Source organism: Oncorhynchus masou, chromosome 19 (assembly GCF_036934945.1).
Source record: "Oncorhynchus masou masou isolate Uvic2021 chromosome 19, UVic_Omas_1.1, whole genome shotgun sequence".
NCBI lineage: Eukaryota > Metazoa > Chordata > Actinopteri > Salmoniformes > Salmonidae > Oncorhynchus > Oncorhynchus masou.
The window spans coordinates 16560003-16578737 of NC_088230.1; the positions used below are offsets into that span (position 1 = coordinate 16560003).

At 42.2% G+C, this 18735-nt stretch overlaps 2 protein-coding genes across 2 annotated transcripts; both read left to right on the plus strand.

The window, feature by feature from the left end:
• The first annotated feature begins 458 nt into the window (after positions 1–458).
• Positions 459–10559, plus strand: LOC135505880 (cyclin-C-like). Its single transcript, XM_064925085.1, has 12 exons — positions 459–614; positions 1028–1134; positions 5867–5951; positions 6395–6464; positions 6640–6691; positions 6843–6898; positions 7848–7883; positions 7983–8074; positions 8159–8226; positions 8327–8406; positions 8496–8614; positions 8724–10559. The coding sequence occupies exons 1-12, from the start codon at positions 583–585 to the stop codon at positions 8776–8778; spliced, it is 852 nt and encodes a 283-aa protein (XP_064781157.1). The 5' UTR covers positions 459–582; the 3' UTR covers positions 8779–10559.
• A 458-nt stretch (positions 10560–11017) lies between these two features.
• On the plus strand, positions 11018–18382 carry LOC135505881 (failed axon connections homolog). The gene is made up of 6 exons (XM_064925086.1): positions 11018–11731; positions 13855–13990; positions 14191–14387; positions 14636–14853; positions 15223–15339; positions 18083–18382. Exons 1-6 carry the CDS (start codon positions 11472–11474, stop codon positions 18367–18369), a joined length of 1215 nt encoding a protein of 404 aa, XP_064781158.1. The 5' UTR covers positions 11018–11471; the 3' UTR covers positions 18370–18382.
• The last annotated feature ends 353 nt before the right edge of the window (positions 18383–18735 follow it).

Genomic DNA, 18735 nt, shown 5'->3' on the forward strand with positions numbered 1-18735 from the left:
GAAAAATTACCCTTCATGCACAAAGTAGATGTCCTAACCGACTTATCTATAGTTTGTTACCAAAAATGTGTGAAGTGGTTGAAAAACGAGTTTTAATGATTTGATTTTAATAGTATTTTTGTCATGAGATGCTGGATTGTTCCCTTCCATACTGCAGTGTTTGATCTAATTCATTCCGGGATTTTCTTTCTTCTTCTTGAATTAAAATTCAATTAAAATTCTTCTTTCTGTGGAGTGTGAATTCAAATTTAATTCAAATGTAAGAATTGAATTGGAATCAAAGAGCAAGTTGCAACTCAATTCATAATCGACCCCAACCCTGATGGTTAGGCAACATCGATACTGTAACAATTGTATATTTACACGCAAAATTAGACAACAAGAGATGTGCGTTTCCCACCCATTTAGCAACCCAGACCCAGCTAAGTGGAACCCAAGCACATCACGCCCCGGTCGCCGTCAGAACAGCATTGAGTGTTGCACTGCAAATTTATTAGCTGACCACTTTCTTCTCTATGTCCCGTATCATCTTTAAAAATAAAGACACTTTAAAATAACATTTTCTACCTCAACTCATAAGCCATGGCTGGGAACTTCTGGCAGAGCTCGCATTAGTAAGTATTCTGTCCGAACGTGAATTATTAGGACTATGTATGGGAAATAAACTCTTGATTGATTTGGGGCCTAGCTAGAGTTAGCATGCTAGCTTGCTACCTAACTTCAGCTTGTCCGCCCACTCTAGTCTTATATTATGTCAGTATTAGTGTACCGAACGAACATTTAGTGGTAATTTTTCTTAGTGATAATTAGCTAGATATGAATGCTGAGATTTATTTGTAGAGCCAGCTAAGTATTTTTGTGCCTCTAGCGTAGCCACACTGACATTAACTTTGTGCGCAGGTCATCAAGGCATTTTTGTGTTATTGTTTATTTCTGACGCACCGCTCTCAGATTTCCTATCAGCAGTTTTGTTGTTATGATACTATGTGTGTGAGAGGGCTCGTTGTGGTCTCCTCTATTTCACTAGTCTGCAGTGGGTCCTGGACAAGCAGGACCTGATGAAGGAGCGTCAGAAGGACATCAAGTTCATGTCTGAGGAAGACTACTGGAAACTGCAGATCTTCTTTGCCAATGGTATTTCATCAGACTCATATGCTATGATAAATCTGTGTGGTGGGTATGGTTTTACTGTTAGGGAAATGATACAATGTCGCAACATTAATTACCCTCAAATCTCATTTGACACTACTCCTAGCAATAACCGTCAACAATGACCTATATTTACATTTGAGTCATTTATAGCAGGAGCAATTAGGGTTAAGTGCCTTACTCAAGGGCACATGAACAGATTTTTCATCTAGTCTGCTCAATTATTAGAACCAGCAACCTTTCAATTATGGGCCCAACGCTCTTAACCGCTAGACTACCTCTTCATACACTACATGACCAAAAGCTTGTTGAACATCTCATTCCAAATTATGGGCATTAATATGGCGTTGGTCCCCACTTTGCTGCTATAACAGCTTCCACTCTTCTGGGAAGGCTTTCCACTAGATGTTGGAACTAGAGGTAGACTGATTAATCGGAATGGCCGATTTAATTAGGTCCGTTCAAGTTTTTATAACAATCGAAAATCTGTATTTTTGGACATCGTTTTTAAAAAAAGTATTATTATTTACACATTTATTTAATCTTTATTTAACGAGGCAAGTCAGTTAAGAACACATTCTTATTTTCAATGATGCCCTAGGAACGGTGGGTTAACTGCCTCGTTCAGGGGCAGAACGACAGATTTTCACCTTGTCAGCTCGGGGGATTCAATCTTGCAACCTTACAGTTAAATAGTCCAACGCTCTAACCACCTGATTACATTGCTCTCCACGAGGAGCCTGCCTGTTACGCGAATGCAGTAAGCCAAGGTAAGTTGCTAGCTAGCATTAAACTTATCTTATAAAAACAATCAATCAATCAATCATAATCACTAGTTAACTACACATGGTTGATGATATTACTATTTTATTTTGCGTGTTCTTCGTTGCATATAATCGATGCGGTGCGTATCGTAGCTCCAATGTGTACCTAACCATAAACACCAATGCCTTTCTTAAAATCAATACACAGAAGTATATATTTTTAAACCTGCATATTTAGCTAAAAGAATTCCAGGTTAGCAGGCAATATTAACCAGGGGAAATTGTGTCACTTCTCTTGCGTTCATTGCACGCAGAGTCAGTGTATATGCAACAGTTTGGACTGCCTAATTTGCCAGAATTGTACGTAATTATGACATAACATTGAAGGTTGTGCAATGTAACAGGAATATTTAGACTAATGGATGCCACCCCTTAGATAAAATATGGAACTGTTCCATATTTCACTGAAAGAATAAACGTCTTGTTTTTGAGATGATAGTTTCCGGATTCAACCATATTAATGACCTAAGGCTCGTATTTCTGTGTGTTATGTTATAACTAAGTATACGATTTGATAGAGCAGTCTGACTGAGCGGTGGTAGGCAGCAGCAGGCTCGTAAGCATTCATTCAAATAGCACCTTTGTGCGTTTTGCCAGCAGGTCTTCGTTGTGCGTCAAGCATTGCGCTGTTTATGACTTCAAGCCTATCAACTCCCGAGATTAGGCTCGTGTAACTGATGTGAAATGGCTAGCTAGTTAGCGGGGTGCGCGTTAATAGCGTTTCAAATGTCACTCGCTCTGAGTCCTGGAGTGGTTGTTCCCCTTGCTCTGCATAGGTAACGCTGCTTCAAGGGTGGCTGTTGTCGTGGTGTTCCTGGTTCGAGCCCAGGGAGGAGCGAGGAGAGTGATGGAAGCTATACTGTTACACTGGCAATACTAAAGTGCCTATAAGAACATCTAATTGTCAAAGTTTAATGAAATACAAATGCTATAGAGAGAAATAGTCCTATAATTCCTCTAATAACTACAACCTAATACTTCCTACCTGGGAATATTGAAGACTCATGTTAAAAGGAACCACCAGCTTTCATATGTTCTCATGTTCTGAGAAAGGAACTTAAACGTTAGCTTTCTTACATGGAACATATTGCACTTTTACTTTCTTCTCCAACACTTTGTTTTTGCATTATTTAAACCAAATTGAACATGTTTCATTATTTATTTGAGGCCAAATTGATTTTATTGATTTATTATATTAAGTTAAAATAAGTGTTCATTCAGTATTGTTGTCGTGTCATTATTACAAATAAATTAAAAAATCGTCCGATTAATCTGTATAGGCTTTTTTTTGGTCCTCCAATAATTGGTATAGGTGTTGAAAAATCATAATCGGTCGACCTCGAGTTGGAACATTGCTGCGGGGACTCGCTTACATGCTTTCACAACAGCATTAGTGAGGTTGGGTACTGATGTTTGGTACTGATTAGGCCTGGCTAGCAGTCGGCGTTCCTATTCATCCCAAAGGTGTTCTATGGGGTTGAGGTCAGGGCTCTGTGCAGGCCAGTCAAGTTCTTCCACACTGATCTCGACAAACCATTTATTATATGGATCTCGCTTTGTGCATGGGGGCATTGTCATGCTGAAGCAAAATTTGAAGCACAGAATCATCTAGAATGTCATTGTGTGCTGTAACATTAAGATTTCCCTTCACTGGAACTAAGGTTCCTAGCCCGAACCATGAAAAACAGCCCCAGACCATTATTCCTCCTCCACCAAACTTTACAGTTTGCACTGTGCTTTCGTTGGACTGCCAAATGGTGAAATGTGATTCATCACTCCAGAGAACAAGTTTCCTCTGCTCCAGAGTGTAATGGTGGCAAGCTTTGCACCACTCCAGCCAGCGCTTGGCATTGCGCATGGTGATCTTTAGGCTTGTGTGCGGCTGCTCGGCCATGGCAACTCATTTCATGAAGCTCCTGACAAACAGTACTGACGTTGCTTCCAGAGGCAGTTTGGACCTCGGTAGTGAGTGTTGCAATTGAAGACAGACAATTTTTACGAGCTTCAGCACTCAGAGGTCGTGTACTGTGAGGTTTTGTGGCCTACCACTTTGTTGCTCCTGAAGGTTTCCACTTCACAATAACAGCACTTAAAGTTGTGGGCAGCTCTAGCAGGGCAGAAATTTGACAAACTGACTTGTTGGAAAGGTGTCATCTTATGATGGTGCCGCGTTGAATGTCACTGAGCTCTTCAGTATGGCCATCCTACTGCCAATGTTTGTCTATGGAGATTGCATGGCTGTGTGCTCGATTTTATACACCTGTCAGAAACGGGTGTGGCTGAAATAGCCGAATTCACTAATTTGAAGGAATGTCAACTTACTTTTGTGTATACATTGCATTCAGAAAGTATAAAGACCCCTTCACTTTTTACACATTTTGTTACGTTACAGCCTTATTCTAAAATGTATTAAATTGTTCTACATACAATACCACATAATGTCTAAGCAAAAACAGGTTTTCGGAAATGTTTGCCAGTTTTTATAAAAAATTTAAAAAACTGATGTCACATTGGCAGCGATTACAGCCTCAAGTCTTCTTGGGATGATGCTACAAGCTTGGGAGTTTTCTCCCATTCTTCTCTGCAGATCCTCTCAAGCTCTGTCCAGTTGGATGGGGAGTGTCGTTGCCCAGCTATTTTCAGGTCTCTCCAGAGATGTTTGATCAGGTTCAAGTCTGTGCTTTGCCTGGGCCACTCAAGGACATTGAGTGAATTGTCCTGAGGCCTGCATTGTCTTGGCTGTGTGTTTAGGGTCATTGTCCTGTTGGAAGGTGAACCTTCACCCCAGTCTGAGGTCCTGAGCGCTCTGGAGTAGGTTTTCATCAAGGATCTCTCTGTACTTTGCTTCGTTCATCTTTCTCTCAATCCTGACTAGTCTCCCAGTCCCTGCCGCTGAAAAACATCCCCACAGCATGATGCTGCCACCACCATGTTTCACCATAGGGATGGTGCCAGGTTTCCTCCAGACGTGATGCTTTGCATTCAGGACAATTAGTTAAATCTTGGCTTCATCAGACCAGAGAATCTTGCTTCTCCTGGTCTGAGGTGCCTTTTGGCAAACTCCAAGCGGGCTGTCATGTGCCTTTGAGTGGCTTCAGTCTTGCGACTCTACCATAAAGGCCTGAGTGCTGCAGAGATGGTTGTCCTTCTGGAAGGTTCACCCATCTCCATGGAGGAACTCTGGAGCACTGTCAGAGTGACCATCGAGATCTTGGTCACCTCCCTGACCAAGGCCCTTCTCCCCCAATTGCTCAGTTTGGCCAGCTCTAGGAAATCTTGGTGGTTCCAAACTTATTTAATTTAAGAATGATGGAGACCACTGTGTTCTTGGGGACCTTCAGTGCAGCAGACATTTTTTGGTACCATTCACCAAATCTGTACCTTGACACAATCCTGTCTTGGAGTTCTATGGACAAATCTTTTGACCTAATGGCTTGGTTTTTGCTCTAATATGCACTCTCAACTGTGGGAACCTATATAGACAGGTGTGTGCCTTTCAAATCATGTCCAATCAATTGAATTTACCACAGATGGACTCCAATCAAGTTGTAGAAATGGCTCAAGGATTATCAATGGAAACAGGATGCACCTGAGCTCATAGCAAAGGGTCTGAATACCTATATAAATAAGGTATTTTTTTATTATTATACATTTGCTAAATAAATCTTAACCTGTTTTTGCTTTGTCATTGTGGGGTATTGTGTGTAGATTGATGAGGGAAATGTTTTATTTAATCTATTTTATAATAAGGCAGTAATGTAACAATGTGGATAAAGTCGAGGGGTCTGAATACTTTCCGAGTGCACTGTACAGTGTTGTTTGTCTTGTAAGGATGCTGTTTGACGCAATTGAGGTTAGATGTGCTTTGTGTTCAACGTATTGTTCTGTTCCAGTGATCCAGGCACTGGGGGAACACCTGAAGCTCCGCCAGCAGGTCATTGCTACAGCAACCGTCTACTTCAAACGTTTCTATGCCAGGTGCTTATGCCATTTTCATAACAACAACACTGTGTTCTATTCATCAGCTAATTATAAATGGCACTAGGGGAGCATTGTATAATATCTACAGTGCCACCACATGCGCCTAACTATTTTGCTGTATGACCTGGAATTGTAATTTAGGAAAAAATTACACAGATGATAATTGTTGGAATTATTATTTCACTGTACCGCACCCCCTGAGTACCATGGAGAATACACTGAGCTCAGTTTTTCACCATCATGCTTTCCCCATTACTACAAAGAAAACGACTTGTTACTTCAAATATTTTTAATTGTGCTCCTACATTTTCAAACTTAGGCGCATACAGTTGTTTTGTTTTTTTAAACGGTCTCTGGAGCCCTGAGCTTTGGGCCTCTTCCAAATCTCTTTCTATCTCTCCCCCTCTTTCTCTCTCTCTTTCTTATTTCTTCCTCTGCAGGTACTCCCTGAAGAGTATAGACCCAGTGCTCATGGCTCCTACATGTGTGTTCCTTGCCTCCAAAGTGGAGGTATATATGGCCTGATATCCCACTGCCTTTCCAGTTTTCATAGTCTGTGTGGGAGTAGGGATAGGGTAAACTGGTAGGGTTAATTGCTCTGTAACATAGTCTTTGATAGTGCAATTCACCCCCATCCTACTCCATGACAGCATCCTCAAAGCCCTTCTGTTACTGTCTCTTCCAGGAATTCGGTGTTGTTTCAAACACTCGTCTGATCTCTGCAGCTACGTCTGTGTGTAAGTAAGGAGACACAAAGCGTTTCCATTTAGATATGATCTTATATTTAAGATGACAAATACACTCTTGCTGTGGTACAAAGACTACATTCATTCTGATGGGTTGCGTTCATTTGATGTCAAATCTAACAAGTGTTTTTGTTTTGTACAGTAAAAACAAGATTTTCCTATGCCTTCCCAAAGGAGTTCCCTTACAGAATGAACCATGTACGTCTGACCTAACCTTGCTGTTGAAATCATTTAGGGTGTGCTGTATGAACAGTTCTTAGGCTAAACAATGTAGTATTTATTATGAAGTTAAATGATTGAAATATAATTTATTATTGTAGCTAGATGTTACGATCATGTTGCATTGTGGTGGGACCTATCTCTGAGGCAACACACTCACTATATTGTGGAATATTTATACTTAAGCAATAAGGTGGTGTGGTATATGGCCAAAAAGGCTGTTCTTAAGCATGACACAACGCGGAGTGCCTGGATACAGCCCTTAGCCGTGGTTTATTGGCCATATACCACAAACCCTGGAGGTGCCTTACTGCTATTATAAACTGGTTACCAATGTAATTAGAACAGTAAAAAGTAATGTTTAGTTATACCCGTGTTATACGGTCTGATATACCACGTCTTTCAGCCAAACAGCATTGAGTGCTCAAACCACCCAGTTTATATACCAGTAAGAGTCCTTTACGTTGTGCGTTGTAGTTAGGTATCAGTATGTTGGCGTCTACGGAGACGCCACATTCCACAACTAGTGTTCGCAAGCCTATGGCAAAACTCCCATCGCCATGGGAGGTGATTTTGACCGTGGTCGGTTGCGTCTCCTCACCGGGGCGTATCTATCGCTGTGGCGCTAAGTGGAATACGATTGCAGCGCCGGTTATTTATCTACCTATTCCACGGAGTTGCCAGGACCACGTTGGGGCTGTCCTAACACCTTGTAGACAATTATTGATTCTCTGGTGGTGTGGCGCAATGAAGGAGGTGATTATTCACACTGTAGGGGTTCAGTTAGCAGAATGTTGTTATTCCCAGATACTGGAAATATTCCCAGATACTTCCCAGATAATAGAGAGAAAAGGGATACAAGTTGAGACTATGACACTGATATATTTACTAAACTGAGTTTGCACTTCATTTGCTTTCCTCATTACAGGTATTAGAATGTGAGTTCTACCTACTAGAGCTCATGGTAAGTATAGAAGGTTTTTGTCTCTGTCACAATACACTCAATGCTAGATGTCATCCATTTGTTGGATGGATTCATTAACTGATTTCATACGTGTTCCAGGACTGCTGTTTGATAGTATACCACCCCTACAGACCCCTGCTGCAGTATGTGCAGGACATGGGGCAGGAGGACATGCTACTGCCATTGGCCTGGTATGTGTTTTTTTTTTCTTTGTTTGCGGGAGCATGTATTGATTTGATATGAAAATATTGAAACACTGTCTTATTTCTCTACAGGAGAGTAGTGAATGACACGTATAGGACAGACCTCTGTTTGCTCTACCCTCCCTTCATGATCGCACTAGGTAAGACACCCCGTCAGGCCTCTCACATTTCCTACTAGTAGGTTCAGCTCAATAAAATATAAGTGAGGTGTTACACACATTCTACCCCCTGCATCCACAGCATGTCTGCATGTTGCCTGTGTGGTGCAGCAGAAAGACGCCAGGCAGTGGTTTGCTGAGCTCTCTGTCGACATGGAGAAGGTACGGCCACACAAAACCAATGGCATATTAATACATCAGTCGGAGGGGAAAGCTGATTGTCTGTGCGGTAACGTATTTGCTCTGCTCAGATCCTGGAGATCATCCGAGTCATCCTGAAGCTGTACGACCAGTGGAAGAATTTTGACGACAGGAAGGAAATGGCTGCAGTGCTCAACAAGATGCCTAAACCCAAGCCGCCTCCCAACAGGTACAGAGATCTATCCTAATCTCACCTTAGTGTTCCACCTATATACTGTTAACATGACCCATTCACTTCCTGTCTCAACTAACTGTTTTTTGTTTTGTTTGTGTACCAGTGAGAATGACCAGAGTTCCAGTGGAAACCAGAATAACTCTTACATCCTGTCATAGGCAATGGGACGTCCACCTCGGCTCATGTATGATAACTCATCAGATGGCCACAGGAATGCTGGCATTAGCCAATTGGTGGCAGCAGTCCTGTGTTTCCATCTCTCAACAGTTAAAGGGCGCGTTCCTGTGCCCAGATGTTGCTAACGCATGGCAGATCTTAAAACACCTGGATAGGTATTTTATGTATCAGCTAACCACATGTTATAGCAATATAGTGCCCGACCGGCACAGTTGATGACTTCGCTCGCAACCATTGGTTGATGCATTCAACGTCTGAGCAGGGGAACGCGACCAAAACCTTATGGACCTAACTGTGAGAAACAGGAGGATGTAGTGAGGGAGGGGGGGGACTATGAGTTGTGTTGATCCTGACTTCCTTGAAACACTCTCGGGGAACAATCATATAATATGGAGCTCCGTGGGGCCAGAGAACTTGATCATTAGTGATTGTGATGTGTGAGTGGCCCATTTGGCAGTGTCTTCATTCCTCAGGGAGAATAGTAGTCCTTTTTACTGGTATCGCTAAGTTGATTGGACCCTGTACTGTTTGAGATGCGTTCTGAAAGGATGTAAGTCTGTTCGATTGTGTGACCCGATTGGATGTCCTGTTATCTAAGGTCTACATTGATTGGTTACAGAGCTTAGCAGGTGAAGTCATGGGGGAGAATGGAATTTCTGGGGGTATACCCGCTAGATTCAAGTGTCTTCATTACCTGTTACATCTCCAGCCTTTGTAAATAGCTTTACTCATGTCTTTCATTTCATCGTTTGTGTTTTACTTGATTGGGCAAATTTGCTTGGGTAGAAATCATGAAATGTATTTGCTGTCTGCTTCAAGTAAAACTGCTCAAATGTGTTTACTATCATGATGTAATTAGCCTGCAACAAAAACGTTTTATTTTTTATTCTGCTTTTTTTATGTGGAGAATTGTTAGGACCACATTTTTGGTGGGGAAGGCAGGTGAATTTTTAGCTGTGTGTTCTTGATTGCATATTGAATCAGTCCTACACAAGCCAGGGTCCAATGTTTTCTGTCTGCATGTACCACGTATTTAATCAAATTGAAGTGTCGCAATACCTTTGTGCATATTTACTTGTAGATATTGATTTATTTTCTGTACAGTAATACAGTGTGAGTTGTGTGTGAGAGGTTGTTTCTCTTGGTTTCTGTGATATGTACGTGTTCATCTATGTCCAGAACCGGGTGCTTGAATGCCTTACAAAATATCAAGGTATCAAGGTAATAAGACTTATGAGCACACTGTCCTATTGCAGGGAAGTGATGTTTTTTGTTTGTTTTCGGGGGGGGGTGATATTTTAGTGGTCCCTTTTGGGTGCATCCCAATAGTCTGAAGTGAATTCCTCTCCTTGTTATCGGTTGCTTCATATACACTGATGCGAAGTAAATCTAGATGAAATCAGGCTGTTGGTGGTTGTGCTCCATATTACTTTCACATACCGGCTTTTTGAAAGCCATGAAAGATAAAGGAGAGCGAGGATCCAGCTTTTAGACTATTGAGATACAGCCTTTTGCCTCAGAGTTCCTTTCCCCTTTACAGGCTCCATCATTTATCATATGTGTTTACTTGACTGACTGGGATTAGCCTACTAAGGTTTTCCCCCTGTCTCTATAGAAACACAACATGAAAATATGTGGTTTATCAAGTATTGGCTATTACTTGGACTGTATTTCTTTTTGAAAATCTATTGTGGTAATAAAATTAATAAATAAATAAATAAAATTAATGCAGTAACCAAATGGGTTGATGCAGCTATAGCTCCTTCTTTGCACGACTGTGTTATATTATTTGTGTTTCAGGCATTCAGCTGTTGTCTGACGCATGACCATCCTGACCGACCCGTTCTCGTTTCGCTTCACTTCACTCAAAATATTAAAATCAAAGTGTATTGGTCGGTACAGATATTTGCAGATATTATCGTGGGTGCAGCGTAATGCTTGTGTTTCTAGCTCCAAAAGTGAAGTAATGCAAAACAATACAGACATAACCGAAAAATAAATACATTCATTAATCGGTAAATCGAAACCGACTATAAACTCGCGAGACTTCAGGATGGTTCTCGGCCTACGATACGAGGCTAACTCAGTTGTATAGGCTACCACGTATAGCCCTACATTCTAGTGTTGCCTGGATTTAATTTTGTAATGGTCTAAAAGTTTCTAGAACTACTGATCATCTTGCAACAAATAAAAGTCATAGGCTACACCACCATACAATAGTTAGGCCTATATGACTTTAGTGCGATGTATAGTGCAAAGGAGAGTTAATGTAGAGTCGTTACGTATTAGTGTTACCAAAGCTGCAAAGCAGACATGTATATGATAAAGTTTATGGAACGGTTATTTTTTTTAAGTAGCCTATGCAATTGGCCTACATTGAAGATGCCAGGAAATTGAGTAGCCTGCGCTTTTACCCAACTGATCGCAAAAACAGAGTTCCAAAGGTACAGCTATCGTGACGTCACTTATCCGCGGCAGAGTGAGAGAGCGGCGACGATCGGCTGCGGAGGATACCGACCCCGCAGCGGGGACGGGACAACCGCCAGGCGAGATGGCCCCTATCCCTTTCTTCCTTGCATCCCGCATCACAACGACCCCTTTGCACGCATGAAGCCCCCGTTGATGAAGCCAAAACCGGCCAAAGCAAGGCAGAAAAAGGCCACTGAGAGAGAGAATGTACTGGCGCGTCGGGTTCGCCTGGACGCGCTCGTTTGTGGTTGATCTTGGACGGAACCAGAGCTTCTCCTTCGGCTTATGCGGCTCCAATGAGCAGCTCTCGTTGTATGGGTACATCATCGCCTACCCTCTGCAGGACTACGGCGGGATCATGCCGCTCCTTGGGTCGGACTCGTGGTGGCGGAAAACGCTCTATCTGACCGGGGGCGCTCTGCTTGCCGCCGCTGCCTATCTACTGCACGAGCTGCTCGCCATCAGGTAGGCTTCCAAAATTAATGCAGCCTAACGGCCCGTACCGCTTGAAGGAGATTCCATGTTTGTCGTGTAATGGAAAGAAAATAAATTAACCAATGAATCACGCAAATGTTATGCCTCTTCGTATTCCAGTGATTGTGGCTATTAGGACTGGATGTCAAATTAAAACCATCCATTGATTTGTTCATATGTAGCGTGAAGCCTGGTATTTGAGATATTTGTGTGTAAATACAATAAGATCATTTTCATTGCTGCAAAGGTTGACTCTTTTATTTATTTACGATTTATCAAGGGCATGGGATGACAGGGCATGTGATATTGGTTAGATGGCTGTACCCAAGCCAAACATGTCTGCTCGTTTTCTGTCGAGTCGAGTCTTGCAGTATAGAAAAACATTGCGGTTGTGATAGAATGACCTTTACTAACCTCGCACTTGAGAGAAGTATACAGCGAAAAGCCAGGCCTGGATATGTATTAGCTAACAGGAATTGACCATCTGTGACCGAAAACTGCAGCTTCACAATAGAATCCCTAGAATTTAGCTGAAATAATGTCTGGGGGAATTGAGTTTGGTTGCTGCGGTCCTTAAAAAAACATCTCGGGTTACCTGCAACGATAACCCCAAGGCCAACTCAGCTAGATAAACACACTCTTACAGAGATGGATGCGGGATTCGAGTTGAATTGACTTCACACTACACCAATAGGAATCATTGTGGCCTAAAGCTTGTTGTTGTATACACAGAAGGGCATTTTGATTGACTGTCTTGTTTTTTTCTTTTTTAATTATTATTATTATTTTACATGTGGCTAGCACTGTGTGTGTTTTCTCATAGCTCTTCTTTTTGCTCCGCCTGTACTCTATCTTAGAGACCCATTTTAAATCGATCTCTAAGTAGTTACTGTCTCATTTACTTTCCCTATATGTCATTACACCGAAGTGCTTTGCATTCTCTAGACAACTGGATCAATACGTTTGTTTTTTGATGTTTGTGGGCATTTCAGCACCACTGCTAAATGGACAGCTCCTCAGTATTTCAGAACATGCGGTCCTAGTGTTTCAGCGCCTTCAAAGTAGTAGGCTACCTGTAAACAACTCCCTTTCAACTTTTTTCATTTAATAAGGCCCCTATTTGTGACTATGTTGGTCAGTACGAACGTGTAATAGGATCAGCTACAGTGATCATGATAATGTATTGCAATATTTCACTTGGTTGTGTCCTACTCGTTTTGACATTGTAGTGCCCCGGTGGCAATGGCGCCCTTGCCCGAGGAAAGTTTCAGCATGGGTATTGTGCAAAGCTCTCTATGATAGACAGCTGTAAAACGGGATCTACTGTAGCACCTGATATTGTTGTGTAAGATCTAAGAACATTTCCTTGATTATTTTTCAAAGTACAATTTGATCATTAGCCTATAATCGACTCCATATATATGTAAAAGCGTGGAAGTGTCATGGGTGCACTATAGCCTACTAGGGGATCCAGATATCCAGAGATTTTAAAATAATGTACAGTGTGTTTGAATTGGGACATAATTTGCACTAATTTAATATGAGGATGGCCTTGCTACTTCGGAGTTGAGGGTTTGATTCCCACACATTTATTTTTTGATTTCCAATTGATAGTTGCAGTCTTGAACTATCTCCCGTATGGACTCGGGAGAGGTGAAGTTCGAGAGCCATGTGTCCTCCAAAACACGACCCGCCAAGCCGCACTGCTTCTTGAGACACTGCTCGCTTAACCCGGAAGCCAGCCGCACCAATGTGTTGTAGGAACTACCATACAGCTGGCGACCAAAGTCAGCGTGTATGCGCCCAGGCTGCCACAAGGAGTTGCGCGATGGGACAAGGACATCCCAGCTGGCCAAACCCTCCCCTAACCCAGACGACGCTGGGCCAGTTGCCTCATGGGTGTCGCAGTAGCGACACATCCCGGGATCGAACCCGGGTCTGTAGTGTCGCCTCTAGCCCTGTGATGTAGTGCCTTTGACCGCTGAGACACTCGGGAGACCTGCACACATATTTAATGAATATATGCACTAACCGTAAGTTGCTTTCAATAAAATGTATAAGAATGAGTGATTAGAATGTGGAGCTCAAACTGCCTTGCTCTGGCTGGTTCATAGGAAAGAACAGGAGCTGAACTCTAAAGATACCATCATCCTCCACCAGTTCTCCAGGCCAAAGAGTGGTGTCCCATCTCTCTCCCCCTTCTGCCTCAAGATAGAGACCTACCTGCGCATGGTGGACCTGCCCTACCAGGTGTGTGTGTGTTTGTGTGTGTGTTTGTGTGTGAGAGAGAGATGGGGAGGGAGAGAGAGACAGAGAAAGAGAGTGATGTTTGGGTTGGTGCTTAGTTGAATTATTTGATGTAACTAACATTGTCATTTTCTATTGAAGAGTAACTGACCATTGAAATTCCTTCTTCCTCTTTCCTTTCTCTCTCTCCCTCTGTCATGCAGAACTACTTTGATGGGAAGCTGTCTCCCCAGGGGAAGATGCCATGGATAGAGTACAACCAGGAGCAGGTGTCTGGTACAGAGTTTATCATCGACTTCCTGGAGGAGAAGCTGGGCGTGAGCCTCAACAAGAACCTCAGTCCCCCGGAGAAGGCTGTGTCCCAGGCTGTCACCAAGATGGTGGAGGAACACTTCTACTGGTGAGACACTTCCTGACACTACAGCAAGACATCCACTAGATGCTGCTCTGTTGGAAGACCTAATTTATTTGATACTGAGGGCTAGGATGATAAACTAGTGAATGTGATTGGGTCGCAAACCATTACATCTGTCCCTTGAAACTCACTACCCTGTGCCAACCAACTGTGCCATCGGGACCACACTTTATCAGCGTATGGATTTGAGATACTGTTGACCTAACGAGCATCACGTCTGTGTGTGATGACAGGACCATAGCGTACTGTCAGTGGGTGGACAACCTGGAGGAGACCCAGAAGATGCTGGCAGTGAGTGGGCCACTGAGTGACCTACTCAAGTGGATCCTGAGTCGCCTGACTGGCAGCATCGTGAAGAAGGAGATGTACGGCCATGGGATTGGACGATTCACCAGGGAGGAGGTCTACGCTCTAATGGAGAAGGACATGCGGACGCTGGCCACCCTACTCGGTAGGGTGAGGGTATACTGTAGATAATCATTAAAATCACAATCCTACAGATCATCATCCCCATCTCATTTCACAAGGTACAGTCTGCAGCCTTACACGCCTTGTAAATCTCATAACTAGGGCGAAGGCCAGCTGTAGGTTCCATTGTGGTTTAATTAACTTACTTGGGTTTACAGTACTATGGCCAGTTTCAAGTGCTTAAAGGAGCATCCCTTTTATAACAAGGTACATTGTACAATTCTGTCCTCTTCTGGAGAAAGTAGGATACTACACCATGAGGACTAATTTCCAGTCAAAATTTTACCTCCATGTCCCTTGTTTCCATACAACATTCTTCTCGCCCCCTGATTCTTGGTGTTTTTCTGGGTAGGTGATAAGAAGTACCTGATGGGTCCTAAACTGTCTATGGTGGATGCCACTGTGTTCAGCCATCTAGCCCCTGCCATGTGGACCCTGCCGGGCACAAGGCCAGAGCAACTCATCAAAGGTGAGTTTCACCAACAAGCCACATTGCGTGTCATGGTTAACATTACGCCCCAGAAAGGGCCTACATGGGTTCCAAAACAAATAAAAAAATAGCAAGTTAGGGCAACAGTGAGGGGAAATCACCTACTTAAAAAGAAAGATAAAGGAACCATTGTCATGCAGATCTTACCGTCCAATATTCCTCTTGAATGTGGATTACAAAATCAGTGCTAAAGTATTGGCTTTCCGCATACAAACAGTAATACAAAAGTTGATTCACTCAGATCAAACAATCTCTGCAATTTTTTTCAATATAATCCGTCATACTAAAAACTTGGATGCTCCAAAAGTGTCAGTATCATTAGATGCTGAAAAAGCATTAGATAGGGTGGGATGGGCAGTCCGTATCATTAGATGCTGAAAAAGCATTAGATGGGGTGGGATGGGCAGTCAGTATCATTAGATGCTGAAAAAGCATTAGATAGGGTGGGATGGGCAGTCAGTATCATTAGATGCTGAAAAAGCATTAGATGGGGTGGGATGGACAGTCAGTATCATTAGATGCTGAAAAAGCATTAGATAGGGTGGGATGGGCAGTCAGTATCATTAGATGCTGAAAAAGCATTAGATGGGGTGGGATGGACAGTCAGTATCATTAGATGCTGAAAAAGCATTAGATAGGGTGGGATGGGCAGTCAGTATCATTAGATGCTGAAAAAGCATTAGATGGGGTGGGATGGGCATATTTGGTGGCTGTCTTTAAAGTGTTTTGTTTTGATCCGGTATTTATCTCCTGGACTAAGCTATTATACAAATCCCCCAAAGCAGCGTGACAGGGATGACCTTTGTCTAGTTATTTATTTTCTTTAGCCACAGAACCCCTAGCATGAGTTTGAACTCATGGCTCAATCCGGGGAATAGAGATCGGTGGAGATCAACAGGTGATATCATTGTATGCAGATGACATTTTACTTTATTTATCTAAACCACAACATTCTCTGTCATTTATTTGACTTCTGTTAGACACATGTGGTGCTGTATCAGGATTCAAAGTGAATTTGGGAGAAAATTGAAATAATGCCCATTTCAAATAATGATTTCTCAAGCTTAGAAAGTACATTTTTTAAATTAACAAAGATGCATATGACATATCTAGGTGTACTGATACCATGCAATCAGGAGGAGGCATATAAAATCAAATAGTTTATTTTACTAGATAAGATTGAGTCCAATGTTCAGAGACTGAGATCTCTCTCTATTTCTATGTTAGGTAGGGTCAACATAATCCAAAATGAATATATTACCAAGGTTGATGTATTTCAGGTCCTGACATTTTCAATTCCATCCAACTTTTTAAATAAAATACATGGCCTGCTCTCCAACTTTATTTAAAATGGAAAGACCTCAAGAGTGCAATTGACTGTTTTACACTTACCCTATGCAGCTGGAGGTCTTGGACTACCCCATACGAAAATGCATTACTGGGCTGCACACCTGCGTTCACTTAACAATGGACAGCAGACTATCTCGTGCATGGAGGAGTATCAAAGCCACAAATGTAATACCTTAGGATCTAAAATATATTCACTACTTCAGGTCCAAGAAAAAAACAGACAATCCAATGATTCACCATTCAAAGACTCCAATATTGCCAGGCGCCTTTATTTGGAACAGCCTCCCGTGTTTAATGACAACATCTTTAAGTCCTGGTTCCAAAGTGGCATCATGCATTTTGAACCTGTGTACTATAATGGATCTCTACTGTCTTTCAATCAACTGCAAGACCGATTTGGATTATCCAAGGCCGATTTCTTTAACTTCGTACAGAATAAATCGTATTCTGAAATCGTATTCAATTGCGTCAACAGAATCTGGATGTATCTAAGGCATCTAGCATAGACAAAATACTGAAAGAAGCTGATATGCCAAATAAGTTGATTTGCCACGTTATGTGAAGGGTTGATTTGAAACTCTATATCTAAAGGACGAAATTGAGGAGAACCCTTGGTCACAGATATGTGCACATGCTAAAACCTGCTCCAACAACCTAAGACATAAACTACTGCAAGTTAAGATAATTCATAGGACTTACTACACTCCTGCCATAATGAATATAATGCACCCAGAAATGTCACATCTCTGTTGGATATGGAAAAAGCACAAAGGAACCATATTACCTATGTTGTGGTCTTCTGATAAAGTGATACCATTTTGGGATAATGTATGTTCTATCATTTCATTGTGTCTATGAATGTATATCCATCTATCTCTACGATTATGTCTGTTAGGAAATGTAAATATTGATGATCAATATCAGAGAAAGTTTTGTGATCTATGTCTAATTGCTGCAAAAAAGTGGAACCATCAATTGGAAGGCCTCATATTTACCCTCAATAACAAAGTGGAGGACTGAACAATCTAGCTTCATAACATTGGATTTTGTATATTATAAAATAAAATAAAAAAACAGTAGTGTTTAAGGAAATTTGGAAATCATATGTTGATCACCTTGGGGAATGTGTTGTATAGTGGATTTTTGTTTTTGTGTTGTTTGTGCGGTGATGTGGAAACACAAAATAACAAATTGTCAAATGTTTAAAAAAAAATGGGGGAAAAACTGTGATGAGGAAGAAACCTTGACAGCAATCAGACTGGAATAGACTCCATCTTTATTGAATATAACACACCACATTTTGACCCATTCTCAGCTGAGCTTGTTGACCTTTGCCTTTGTGTTGACCTTTGACCCACCCTATCCGCTCCAGGCGAGCTGATTAACCTGGCCATTTACTGTGAGAGGATCCGCCGGCGCTTCTGGCCCGAGTGGTTCGTTGATCTGGAGGATTTCTGTTACGATGACACCACAGAGGACGACGACTCCCCGTCCAAACTCCAGGACCTGGGGCTCTACTCCCGTACAGACACCTTCCAGGACGAGGCCAGCCCTCCTCACACACACACAATCTCACCAGACAGTGACCTCACGGGCCACTCGCTCTGCGACTCGGACATGGACACAGAGTGCTCTGAGATGGAGCAGCTCAAGTGTTGACTGCCCTATGACACACACACACCGCCTGGATGGGTCTTGTAGCCCCCAAACACAACGCCCTGTACCTGTTGAGCAGGGAATTACTACTGGGGTGCATTTCTGTTGCCAGAGGCTGTTGTTTGTGTTAATGAGTGATGGATTCAGAGATTCTACACACACAATGGACTGCAGGAAATGAAAGACTGAATATAGATAAAGGAATAGAGATAGAGAAGTAGAGAAAAAAACGGAGTGAAATAGGAATAGAGAGAAAAACAGCCAAAGAGTGATAGAAAGAGGTAAAGATAAACCGATGGAGAAAAGAGTTGAGAAAAAGAAAGATCAGGAGTTAATGACGCCATCGCTGAGAAACTCCTCTATCTGGGT

Bases quoted from the DNA above. Each gene is read 5' to 3' on its own strand.
- LOC135505880 (XM_064925085.1), top strand. From the start codon at position 583: ATGGCTGGGAACTTCTGGCAGAGCTCGCATTA. The intron at 5,952-6,394 runs GTGCTTATGCCA...CTTCCTCTGCAG, and splicing joins TTCAAACGTTTCTATGCCAG to GTACTCCCTGAAGAGTATAG. The intron at 6,899-7,847 runs GTACGTCTGACC...TCCTCATTACAG, and splicing joins TCCCTTACAGAATGAACCAT to GTATTAGAATGTGAGTTCTA.
- LOC135505881 (XM_064925086.1), top strand. From the start codon at position 11,472: ATGTACTGGCGCGTCGGGTTCGCCTGGACGCGCTCGTTTGTGGTTGAT. The intron at 13,991-14,190 runs GTGTGTGTGTGT...TCTGTCATGCAG, and splicing joins TGGTGGACCTGCCCTACCAG to AACTACTTTGATGGGAAGCT. The intron at 15,340-18,082 runs GTGAGTTTCACC...TATCCGCTCCAG, and splicing joins GCCAGAGCAACTCATCAAAG to GCGAGCTGATTAACCTGGCC.